The sequence below is a fragment of the Borostomias antarcticus genome (genome assembly GCF_949987555.1).
Source record: "Borostomias antarcticus genome assembly, chromosome: 15".
NCBI lineage: Eukaryota > Metazoa > Chordata > Actinopteri > Stomiiformes > Stomiidae > Borostomias > Borostomias antarcticus.
In genome coordinates this window covers 14,349,166-14,362,185 of record NC_140248.1, presented here as the reverse complement: position 1 = coordinate 14,362,185, position 13,020 = coordinate 14,349,166, and the positions used below count along the sequence as shown (strand labels likewise).

Sequence of the window (13,020 nt, the reverse complement as noted above, 5' to 3'; positions counted from 1 at the left end):
ACAACTTACTGTACGTTATCTAACTGCAAAATGGGGATAAGCAGAATGGAAGCCTCCATCCTGGTTTGTTGAAAATAAATGTTTTTGAGGTAATGAGGTGATTTTTGGATGCATATGAGATGAAAATTCACAGTATCACACTAACTGGAAGAAATGGGATTTCACTTCATGAGTCTGGCCACATGATATCACAGTGTATCGTGTTCTAGGGTTAGAACTATGACTAGGTATAATTTATGATTATACTGCAGTTATCACAAATATGAAGGAAAATAGATTTAATACATTAAATCAACTCGTATATGGGGCACCACCCTGTTCTGTACAGGGAAACAGAACCTTTATCAATAGTCTAATTTATCTATCAATCTCAGTCTGCAGGAGATCTTGACTCAAGTGAGTGAGATGTCAGTAAACTTATTTGTAATGTCCATACTCCACTACAACAGCATAGAATACAATACAGTACACATAAATCCCCTTATACAGTACTGTTGTTAAAATTGAAGCTTATTTCTTCAGAAATACATTTCAGGACATGCAAGCATGTACAATTTAAAGTGAATTGAGTGGAAGACAGTGTCAGAGGTCATTGTAGTCTGTTCATACTTAGGTAGTAAGACAGGAGTGTGCTGATGAAACGTCTTAGTGTGTAGGTGGTGGGGATAAGGTCCTCATGAGGCTTTCATAGCTCAGGAAGGTGACCGCGTTGACGGGGAAGGCCCTCAGGCTGTTCAGCAGAAGGCCTTTGAAGAACACGCGGACGCCCTCCTCTCTCAGGCTCACCGCCATGCAGTGCAGCACCCCGCGGTACTCCCGGCCTCCAGCGCCCGACATCTGTAGCCGCACTTTCACCACGTCCATGGGGGTGGCGAAGGCCCACGTCACTACTCCTGCAATGCCCCCTGCCATCAGCACCGAGAACGTGCCTGAGGAGAACGGTACTCAGTTATAACACACATGCAATGACCAATCTATAAAGCACCTGCAATTACCGTCAATGTACATCACAAGTAAAAGTGAAAACAAACAGTCACACAGGCCAACTTGTCTTATGCAAATAGACACACATGGACTCACATTACACTGACCTGGTTGCTTGTCACTCTCAGTCAGAGCCCTGAGGGTCATCTCGTAAGGCAGAAAGTAGAGTCCATAGCAGGGCACATCCCTTAAGGCCAGGGCCAGCCCTCCTCGATACAACCCCCTCAGGCCCTCTGCCCTCAGGATCACAGTCACACAGTGAAAGGGCCCCCGGTACCTGTCCCCTCCGACCCTGGTCCTGCCCTCGGTCTGGGTCTGCAGGCGGACCTTCACTAGGTCGATGGGCACAGAAACTGCCACCTGAAAGCAAGGCTTGACATGAAACATCTCCAAATATGCTATATTCAGGCATGCAAACTGGTTATGGGCGAAAAAGGATAAGTGAGCAGAGGAAAACACAGACTGAGCACAGACTGAGCAAAATAAAGTTCAAAGTATACATTTTGTTTGGGGCAATTGTGGATCAGGAGATAGAGCAGATCGTCCAATGACTGTAGAGTCGGCAGTTCAAATCCCGGCTCCTCCTGTCCGCATGTCAGTGTCCCTGCACAAGAAACCCAAATTGCTTCCAATGAGCAGGCTAGCACCTTGCATGGCAGCTGCCGCCATTGGTGTGTGAATGTGAGTGTGAATTGGTTAATCAGAGGCCATTGTAAAGCACTTTGGATATAAAGCACTATATAAGTGCAGTCCATATGGACCATATTAAGTGCAGGTTACCTATGATAGCAACCAATCAGAGCAGCAGAGACATCAGCCACTGTCTATTACCATCCTGCCTCCTAAGTGACAAAAGGCTGATCTTGTAATTGTTGACACCATGTAACTTTTTGCAGCGTGAAAATTTAGACAATGTGGAAATGTAGACAGCGAGCGAGTGCAAATGCGGATTGCAATTATGGATTGCATTTGTAGGACACGGAGCAGAAAAGTTCACTCACAACTCTGTTTTTTCATTTACGGATTGTATTTGCACACACGCAGCAGAAATGTTCACTCACAACACAGTGTTTTTCATTCACGGATTGTATGTGCACACACGGGGCAGACATTTTTTCATGATGTTTTTCACGATGTTGTTTTTGTTTTCACAATGTTGTTTTGTTCACGCGCGAGTTTTGGCACTAAATTGACGCCATACCTATTCTGGATTCAAAACGGCGAATTTCGCCGAAAGGTGATAGGTTTGCATGCCTGTTTACAGGGTAATGTTGCAACATTGTTCATATTACCTGCGCCACCCCAGAGAAACAGCCTGCTGTAAAGACCGCTGTGATTGAAGCCGGTTTGCCTTGGCTACGATCGTTGCGTTGAGACTGGGTGAGGTAGTCTAAAGCGTTGCTGTAGGAACCAAAGACCACCGAATTGACAATGCCAGTCGTCAGGACAGGAAACGCCATGCCCTTGAAGAACCCATGGATCTGATCCAGCAGAGACAAAAAATTGACTGGTAGTCTGCATTAATGCCAAAACAAGTATTCAATTTAGGAAATGGCATTAAATGAACTGCAGTTAATTCCGGTAAACCTATTGAGAGAAACACAAATGCATACACAAAAGTTAGTTATACATTCAAATGTATTCAGAACCTACCCCTTCTCGAGTGTATGTTCTCACAACGCAGTCAAAGATCCCCTTATATTTACTCTGGGTCTGAAGACGCACCTGTACAGATATGGGGGGTGTTCATGTTAGCACAAAAAATTAAATATTATTGCAGCTTTTTTGTGTTGCTATTCTGCAAGGGCTGAAGTTAAATTGCTTTATAAATTACATATATACTCGTATACCGTTTCTAGTTAATTAGAAATGCCCAGAGAGCACAGACCTCTGCCCGTGAATGCATTTCGGGGCTCAGTGCACTCCAAAATTGAATGGGTTCTAAATTGGCCCATGCTACAACCCTCCACCGAGTTTCATGAAAAGCAGTCTGGTAGTTTTGGCATAATCCTAGTCCAAAAAATGAATGGAGGTGAATGGCCGTCCAGGCCGTGTTTGGGCGTCTTATGGACCCGTCACGTGATTCGCTGGGTTGGAGGTAAAAATGACTCCAGGTAAATGAGTGGCTTTATTTGGCTGGCTCTGTGGTGCCCCCCTCAGGTCACAGCCGGCGGGGGGCAGTGCGGTACACTCCAGGCTCTCCCCCCCGCACACCTCAGTCCAAATCCTGTGTCTCTAGCACCCCCACACAGGGAACTGGCTTCGTTCTAGGTTTTGTTTTCATTAGTGGATCCAGCCCATAATTTGGATCTGCTCCAAACTTTAATGGATTCTAAGGTGGCCCATGCTACACCCCTCCACCGGGTTTCAATAAAATCAGTTTGGTAGTTTTTGGGTAATCCTGGTTCAAAAAATGAATGGAGATAAATGGCTGGCCGTGTTTGGGCGGCCCGTGGATCCGACCTGTGCTTCAAATGTGCACCAAAATTGAGTGGGTTCAAATCTAAGTTGGACTATGCTACACCCTTACACCGAGTTTTGTGAAAATTGGTCCAGTCGTTTTTGTGTGATCCTGCTAACAAATGCACGCACACAAATGAACACACGCACACCACCAAAAACATTACCTATCGCCCTGAGCTGTTGCTGGCGCGGAGGTAATCAGTAACCGCAATAAATATAGCGGTACAATATTGCGGTAAACACGACAGCCCTAGTAGGTGTAATATTCTAACCTTCACTGTGTCCATTGGATGGCCAACAGCCAAGCCCGTCGCACCTTAGGTACAGTAGGAGACAAAAGGAGACACAGTCAATCTAGACATCCCAATCCATGCCACCAAACCTTATGAAACCGAGTGAAATGTGGAGTAGCTCTCACTCCTCAAAGGAATGCTGACAGCCCCTCCAAGAGGAACGTCCCTCTTGGCGCAACTGTCAGAGCGTCCAGCTCCCAAGCGGGAGACCCAGGTTCTAATCCCTCCCTGGGCATGCAACATGTAGGCTATGTTACACTTATAGAATTAGTGTTTATCTTACCTGAAATGCATCCTGCTACGAATTCCACAAAAGGCATGGCTTTCCCCTGTTGCGATTCAAACTCACTAAAACATTTATAGTAATTAATTATTAGCTCAGTTTTTCCAAGAGTTGCAAAAGTTTAAGCAGTTCCAACTACAGGCAGGAGGTTATGGCTCAAGTAAAGAAGTTAATGGTGCATTCGTTTGTGGTCGGAGGTGGCAAGTCGCAAGTGGCAAAATACCTACCTCCGACCTGTGTGCATTCGAGCTATATACCATTATATCACAGTTACCTAGTTATATCTAGTGCATTCGAGCAACTGGGGGCTGAGAAACATATCCGAATTTGCGACGAGGAAGTGCGAGTTCATGAGGTGTTTTATTTAATCATTCCTAGTAGCAAGTCGCAATTTGCCACGTCCCAGTTATAAACGAACGCACCATTACACCCCCACCAGTCCTACAAGCCTTTCTATTGGGCTTGGGAAAATGTAGTCCCAGACACGACCATCTTGTTTCTACACAGGTGTATCTATTCTTTGATTGCATAGGATTCTATGCAGTAGAGACAATCAGACAAATAGATACACCTGTGTATAAACAAGATGGTCTTGTCTGGGACTACATTTTCCTGAGCCCTATAAGGTAGCAAGCAACCTCTTTTCAGGTGAGAGTCCAGACAACAAAGCCATCCTCCTGGCTGGTGGCTGGGCCACCCTGGCAAACCTCTACAGTTACAAAAACCTTCACATGGAGGATTAATGCTCCACCAGTGTGATGGGGCGTCATTAGAAAGCTAAACGTCTAATATATGGTGGGTCCTGACAAGGATGAACGGTCTTCTGAATGCCGTCACCAGTGAGATATATTAAATTAAAAATAATAATAGTATACTAAGATGTTCCTATATAAATCACATGTAGGCTACTCCTAAAGATGTGTAGGTGGTCTGGATACGAGCTAGATGGAAGGCCAAGCCAAGGTATGGTGGCCCACAAGGAATTTCACACTTCATAGTTGAAAATATCTCCAAACCTGTCTTTGAACAAAATCACAAATAACCTATTTACACCTGGTATTAGTAGACGATTTAGGCTCTCAAACTACCTCGGGTACATGGCCGTACAGGAAAGCAACATCGTGGCCGTAGTGTAGCTGCGACTTTTCTAATAATTTGATGCGTGTGTAGTAGCCTAATCGACCTCTATTGAGCTATTTCCAGCAGTTAAATTCTGGAGTAAACGACAGTGCAGCGAATAACATTTCAGAATGTGCAGTGCAACAGGATTGGATTTTTTGCTTGTAGACTAATCGGTTACACATCTGGAGTAATAGGTAACTGAGACTAATTGAAATGTTACCTGTTGCGCGTCAGCTCATTGCAGATAATTAAATTTAATTATTAATCAAAACAAATTATCCGTAAAGATCCATTTCACCCTTTTTCTTCTATTCTTCTTGGTTGTTCCGCACCCGCATACTTATCTCAACAGTGTTCTCTGCTTTTGCTGCTTTTCAGCGTTGAAAATGCATTGGACAGCAGCCACAATAGTGAACTTTCCCCTCCCCTCTGTAGTAGTGATCGCAGGGTTTCAAAAGCGCACTCGCCGGAGTGCAAAACGCGCGTACTCCGGGTGAAAGACGTGGAGACGCGCTGCTCAGTGCTCGCTGCTAGGGGGCGCTGTCACAAATCTTAAGGTTTGGCGATGCTGCTCGTCCAGAGACGAGTTGGATGTCGCTGTTGTTGTTCCAACCGGATTGAGAAAACATAGCTAGCTAGATTTCTATAATTTCTTACGGATTGCCAATACCATCGCTATTATAACAAAAGGTAAGTGGAAGATCTACATTCTTAAACTAGCTAGGTAATAGGCCTATAGCTAAGATTCCTAGCTAGCTAGTTGACGACGTAGGCTAACTGTCCGTTGGCTGGAAGTGGAGCGCCGCCAGACAGTTTGACCAACATTCCACAATGAGTTGCCTGAAAATTGCTTGCAGCGATTTTTGCGAAATACTCGTTAGCTTAGCTACCGTTATTGAGCTATATTGTTAGCAGGCATGTTTGTCAATGTGGTGAGCTTGTCAGTGTGATCTTTGCCTTCGTATTTCAGATGGAAGGGGATGACTGCGAGTTTCCCCCAGAGCCATCGGAGGGTCTTTCACAAAGAGGAAGTGTCGCCTCTTCTGTCACCCGTGGTCAGTAACCTAACTGTAGCTAGCTGTTGTTTTAGTCAGACGATTTATTGATTCGGATCGACAACCCTCCGGTGACACGAGGGCGTACATGTAGCTGAACACAGATAATCGTGTATGACAGAGAACCAGCTAGCTAGCACACTGTAATCTATTCACATTGAAGGTGTCCTCGTTCCCCGTGTGCTTTGCATTGCAGCTCAAGATGTGCTGGTCTACCTGGTGGGCGACAGTGCCGTGCACCTGTGTGTGGAGGGCGTTGGCTGTGTGAGCGTACAGGAGCTGGGTCGCAGTGTCCGTGAGGCCCTCCACATTCCCGACACCTTACAGGACGCCTTCGCCTTCTGGCTCTGCTCCCCCCTGCTCGGTAATGATTGAGGAACAGTTGTTTCTTCTGAATACTAAACAGATGTGATCCTGGCCCTGTTCCAGGTACAATTAATTTGATTAAATGTGAACAACGTGCCTGTTGTTTTGAGTGGGTTGATGGCTAGCACCAGACAGTTCAGCTCTGCATTAGGCTGGACTGAGTACACACTTGTCTTATTAACTGAAGAATGTAGAACACTGACCTTTTGGTCTTTGACCTTTTCAACAAAGTGGATTGTATTGTAGAATTGAATGCTTCTGCATAATGTGGGATTGTTAGCTATGCTGCTATTGTATTATAGTGTGAATCCCAGGGAGATAATGCCAACTGTGCCGTTTCCTGCTCTTTTCTTTCTCAGAGCTGCAGCTGAAGCCCAAGCACCAGCCGTACAAACTCTGCCGCCAGTGGCAGGACTTACTGTACCGCTTCACCGAGGCCTCCGAGGAGGACATATCTCAAGGTGAGACTGTCTGTCTTTGTGTAGGAGTCTGTGTGTGTGTGTTCCTTTGGGCTTTTGTGTCATCTTGTGTCGCACGTGTTTCCGCCGGCTAAGGGATTTCATCTCCTGTCCCATTTTGACGATTCATTTTTATCCACTCTTTAAATACGCATATTGCTCCGTCAGTATGACCTGGGATTAACTCCGGCCAATACTAATCCTAATCTTAGATCATGAAAACTGTTTTTTTTGTGTAATACCCTCTAGACTACAGTACACATTGCTTTGTTCGCCTTTCAGATGAGCCATGTCTGCAGTACAGAAGGAATGTGTTCTATCCCAAGTCAAAAGAGCTACAGGTACGGTTCGTCCTGTTTACTCAACTAGCTACATAATATAAATATCAATATAAATCTGTTTGTCATAGCTAGTGCATTATCCTTTTGTTAAAAGACTGGTTCATCCATTCCGGGTCTTCCTGCTGTACATGTGCACTCCCCCATACAGATTTAAAAGTATGGGATTGTTGTAAGAGTGGATGACAGCCAATGTTGTTTAGTGTCTTTCTACCTAATCTTTTTTCTATCTACATGGTTCTCTCTGCCACAGATTGAAGACGAGGGGGTGTTGAGACTTCTGTACGATGAAGCTCGGGGGAACATCCTCAAGGGACAGTACCCCTGTGACCCTGGGGAGTGGACGAGTCTGGGAGCGCTGTCTTTCGCCCTTGATGAAGGAGTAGGTCTCGATGACCAGAGAGCTGCTGCTGCTGTCCGGTAAGACCTGACATCTGTTATTGTCAACCACAGCTCTGTCAGTTTATTCAATACTGTTTTGTTAAAGATAGTTTACAACTTTCAGATATTAATCTGATCTTTAGTTTCAGTTAATTGTTCATTAGTCTCTCTCCAGACTCAAATATTATGTTGAATTGCTGCGCTCCGCATACTACATAATAGAGTCTGCCACTTCGCCGCCCAAGGTGTTCTGAGGGCATATCGACGGGTCAAAATTGAAAGAATGACAGGTTGTAGCAGCAAATGAGAGATGCTAGCCTAGGTTAGATGGGCGGGCCGTATCTATAGGTGGGAATGCCTGATCGCAAAAGTCGTTACTGAGTGGTGTTGCCAGGATTCCGGCGCTACCAATGAATTGCCAGGATTTGAACACCAGATTTTTGCATGAAGTGTCCCAGACCAGTGAGATCTGCAGCATGCAGTAAGGAAGTCAGCATAGCTTACGTAGTGTATCAGTGAAAGAACTCTCATGGGTCTGGCGTTGAGACTAATTGTTCATAGCACACACATCCGACTCACCCCCCTCAGGGAGAAGAAGCTGTCTTCCTTCCTGCCTACCCATGTGGCGTGCGGAGGCGGGGGCCTGCTCTCTGCTCTGAGGGGGAAAGGCGGTCGCCAGGCCGGGCTGGAGCAGAGGCTGCTGGAGGAGTACCGCAAGATAAGCAGCTCAGGAAGCAGCCCCCCGGAGCCAACACAGCACCTGCGCCAGTACCTCAGCACCTGCCACTCTCTGCCTTACTACGGGTACGGAGCACAGGGAAGAAACACTCCGCAGGAGAATTTCCCAGCGAAATTTCAAATAGTCAATGTTTCTGTTTCACACATTGAAGCTAAAAGAGATGCTAGTTAGTTACGTTGGTTAGTCATGCAGTTTGCTGTGTGATCTGTAAGTGGATGCATGTGTTTTTTTGCAGGTGTGCTTTTTTCGCGGGGGAAATTGACAAGCCAGCCCAGGGGATCCTCCAGAGGGGCGGACGCAAAGCAGTCAACGTGGGGATCAGTCTGGAGGGGGTGTACGTGATGGACGTCAAGGAGAAGGTGAGGCCTGTGTCAGATCTGCGTCTGAGGCCGATGACCACAGTATTGGCTTTGTTTGTGCTTGAGTGTGCATAGTACAAAAAGAGTGTTGATTACCAGTCACAGAAATGTGTATTGTGAATAACTGCTTAGTCTCGCATAGCCAGACCTATCTCCAAACTCCTAGTTTTAGCTGGTCTAGCTGCAAGTCATCATTTAGGGATAGGGTAAAAAACACTGTATTGCTTTAAAACAATCACAATCGTCTTGGGCGGCGCCAAGCTTGTTTTTTTTTCAACGGTGCCGTTGCTAAACAGTGTCAGCGGTATTGAATCAGATTGGCACTGGGAGAATCAATTGTATAGCGCATTTCATACCCAGAGGCAACACAATGCGCTTTACAGAGAACAAGGGAGGTGGGCATACGACCCACTCTCTACATATTCCAGAGGGAAGCAAAAAAACAGTAATCACCCGGGGGCCAGATAAGTGAGCTGTAAAAATTCTTCCCTGACCCCTCTCAACAAGGCGATCGAGCAAGCTCCAGGAGTATGTTTGTCTACCGGCTAAGAACATTTATAAAGCAATACATTGCATTAAATTACATTTCAGAGTGAGAGAGGCTTAAAGCATCATAGGAGAGAGAATATTCTACGGACATGCTACATCATCCACAGCAGACACAGGGGTATCTATCGGACTTCGGGAGGTCTGCTGGTGACAGTGGGGCATCCACTGGACCTGGTTAGAAGATAGGAGGGAGAGAGAGAGGCACTAGGGAGAGGGAAGGCAGAGCAGGGTTAGTAGCACATAGAGCCATACAGACCACACAGATATTGAAACAGGCAACCTGGGGCAGGCTCCTGGAATATATTTGTCTAATGGCTAAGAACATTTAAAGAACAATAAATAACATTAAATTAAATTTTCGGAGCAAGAAAGGCTAAGAGCATCAGGTCCAGGCCTAAGCCGGATGTGGACTGATGTGTGTACGTGTGTGTGTGTGTGTACTAAATACTACGATATCCACAGCTCCGCAGCTGACACTGGACCTGGTTAGAGGATAGGAGGGAGAGAGAGAGACACTAGGGGAGACAGAAAACGGTTAGTAGCACACTGAGTCATTGAAGCAACACAACAGTCAGAACAAGCCTGTTTCAGGATAACCAGCTTCTGTACACTACTTGATATACATACATTGCATAGCAGGATAAATACCAATGTATACAGAGGATTCACAGGTAGGTTTGAGGCTGCCTTTCTGTGTCTCAAGGTCCTAGCTAGTGATTGTAGGCTAGGTCGAAAAGGTATGGTATGGTAAGAATGACTGCTGGCGCCAATGACAGGCTTATCCCAAAAACCTACATCCTGTGAGTCAGACTAATCACTGCTTAAAGATTACACCTGATGACCCAGGCCTCTCGCTTCGCTGCAACTCTCACTCTGTGACCACCTCCTTTCTGCAGCACGTGCTCCTGGGGCTACGCTTTAGTGAGCTGTCCTGGGACCACAGCTACCCCGAGGGGGAGGGGGACTCGCACATCCTGTGGCTCGAATTTGACGGGGAGGAGGCAGGCACCCCTGTCAACAAGTTACTGAAGATCTACTCCAAACAAGTAATGGCACTGCATATTCAGAAACATGAACAGTGAGACCCTGATGATCGTATTTCTAAACAGTTGATTCATAGCTCATTCGGCATGCCTGTTATTGTAGCGACCTGATTTCGTAACAACATGTCTCCCTCTCTTGCCGCTAGGCGGAGCTTATGAGCGGCCTCATTGAGTTCTGCGTGGAGCTGAGGTCCGCCGCCGAAGGCGCGTCAGCGTCGGAGGCGGACGGCGATGCCGTCACCGCATCACAGCATCCGGCCGGGCAGGTCGATGGCGGCAGCAACCGAGGACGCGGCGGTCGGCGTGGGAAACTGCAGAGGCAGAGCAGCGTGGTTTGCAGTCGGGTCCATTCCCTGAACACCATAAGCTACGTGGACAATGGTGAGTCTGCAAGCAAATGATTAGCGGCTTCTGCTAATGATATAAGAGTCGGTATGCAGAGACATCTTCTGGATTTATTGGGGGGGTGGGGGGTGTTTTTAGACCTTTCTTTGTGGTTTAAATGGTGAAAACCAACATGGGGAGGTGATGCTTTTTCACATTTTTAAAACTCACTCTGGACAGGTAAAGAAATAAAGCGTCTGAAGCCGAAGAGAGCTGCTTCCTTCTTTACCCGGCAGGCGCCGGCACCCTCGTACTCTGCCGTGGAGGTGGCGGAGAGTCTGGAGCAGGGCTGAGCCTCCAGGGTACAGGCACCGTCCCACACTGTCTGGAGACCAAACCTGAACATGCATGTAAGAGATTCAAGGCAAAAGACATTTGAGGAGCTTAAGGGTTAAACTCTTGAATTGTGATGATTGTGATGTGCATTGGACCAAGAGAGGCATAAGAGTGAATAAATGGATAAATGTATTCGTAAGTGTGTATTACAAAGTCATATGAGAATAATGTTCGATCAGGCTGCAAAGTGATTGAGATTGGCTATGGTCAAACTGAAACTGATATTTCCTGGTACAGGTTAATTCACTATATGCACAACTCCAGTACTTCCTGAAATTAGACATGCTTCTCTATTTCCTGTCTCACACTATTGGATGAAATGATTAAAGATTGGAACCTGATTAATCACTTCATCCAATAGTGTAGGACAGGAAATAGAGAAGCATGTCTAATTTCAGGAAGTACTGGCGTTGTGCAATTGGCTAATAGTTAAGTATGAAACAAAAATGTAAAAACTAGTCAGCATTCATAGTAGCACCTCATTTTTTGCTTTTATGCTAAATGAAAAGGGGACCTTTGCTCCAATAGTTATTGTCCCAAGGAGAAGGATTCCATGTGCAATGAACACATATCCTCTGTATTGTATGCAACACATCTAGAAACCAAACAAACATGAAACGCAATGTGTTTTGGGAAGGATTGATGAATCATGGCTGTTCGACTTCTGTGAAGAACTACAATCTATGCTACAGTACCTTACTCTAAACTCTGAAGATTTTGTCCCATATGGTTGGTTTGGACAGCATTTACACGTTCATTCTTGAATGGTAACGTTCCCCATTCACCCAGTCTAGAGATCAACAAATTTTGATTGTATTGGACATTAATAGTGGAGTGCTTTCTATTCAGTAAGATGACCCACCAAAGTTTGTGTCTATTATAATAGGTGCTCTCTCAGATTAATGTATTGTTTACAAACTGAAGAATTTGGTCTCTGCTTTTATAACTTTCATTTCAATTATGCAAACTTACAGATGCAAAAACAATGGTCTGATTCAGTAATAATCTCACGCTTATATGTATGTTGAGAGACACACTTGATAAAACTGTGTAATGGCCTACCCACATGCTTTATGATCACGTCATTCAATATTTAAGAGTGCACTATTGTTAATTTTGAATAATGTCAAAGTTTTTTGTATAGCCTAAGTCATTGTATCTTACTTTTGTTTCAGATATACACATACAAATGAAGCAATAGGTCATGTGAAGCCTTACTATTTTCCAATGTAGTCTCTGGATAAAGTGCCTTTTGTATTTGTATAAAGTTGGCCTCTTGGGGACTGGAGTGGTTAAAGGAGGGCTTGTCTACCTTTCTGGGTAAAACTGCCTGATTGTTTCTTTGGCTTTGCTGTTTGTCATGAAGTTATATTACCTCATGTTTTGTATATGTTGAGACTGTGACTTCACTGTTTCTTTCCTATGTAATATATACAGTAATATATGCACTACCATAGCCTTTACTTAACCAGTGACTGTAGGCTTGTCTAACCCACGATAAAGCAACATTTTGACTTTTTACATATGTTTGTACTAATTTTCTGGAAACTGGAGAAATTAGAGAGATGTAACCTATTGCTTTGTTTGCTAATGCTATATCATACATTTCAAATTGTTTCTTGTTTAATTTCTGATTAAAACAATTTGGAACAATAAGGCAAATTTTTGTGTCAAATGTCAATTACTTTCTAGCCCAGTGGGTCGGGAACCTGTGGTTCTGGCTCCATGACTACAATTTGCAATTAAGTACCCTTAAAATGTACAGTCTTATATCGGGTTATCCTGTCTGACGTGGGTTTTTTTGACACAGATAGGCTGCATAATGATCTCTAGTGGTTACATTTGTCAATAATTCAACAATTTACAA

The 13,020-nt window shown here is 44.9% G+C and overlaps 2 protein-coding genes across 2 annotated transcripts; one reads left to right on the top strand and one right to left on the bottom strand.

Moving 5' to 3' along the window:
• Positions 1-37: 37 nt before the first annotated feature.
• slc25a45 (solute carrier family 25 member 45) lies at positions 38-4,536 on the bottom strand. The gene is made up of 6 exons (XM_084449486.1): positions 4,024-4,536; positions 3,720-3,763; positions 2,638-2,709; positions 2,277-2,465; positions 1,092-1,344; positions 38-929 (listed from the first exon to the last, which is right to left on the bottom strand). The coding sequence occupies exons 1-6, from the start codon at positions 4,058-4,060 to the stop codon at positions 646-648; spliced, it is 879 nt and encodes a 292-aa protein (XP_084305612.1). The 5' UTR covers positions 4,061-4,536; the 3' UTR covers positions 38-645.
• A 1,194-nt stretch (positions 4,537-5,730) lies between these two features.
• frmd8 (FERM domain containing 8) lies at positions 5,731-12,743 on the top strand. Its single transcript, XM_084449713.1, has 11 exons — positions 5,731-5,835; positions 6,116-6,200; positions 6,397-6,564; positions 6,926-7,027; positions 7,307-7,365; positions 7,616-7,782; positions 8,332-8,547; positions 8,718-8,841; positions 10,287-10,436; positions 10,580-10,814; positions 10,998-12,743. The coding sequence occupies exons 2-11, from the start codon at positions 6,116-6,118 to the stop codon at positions 11,108-11,110; spliced, it is 1,419 nt and encodes a 472-aa protein (XP_084305839.1). The 5' UTR covers positions 5,731-5,835; the 3' UTR covers positions 11,111-12,743.
• The last annotated feature ends 277 nt before the right edge of the window (positions 12,744-13,020 follow it).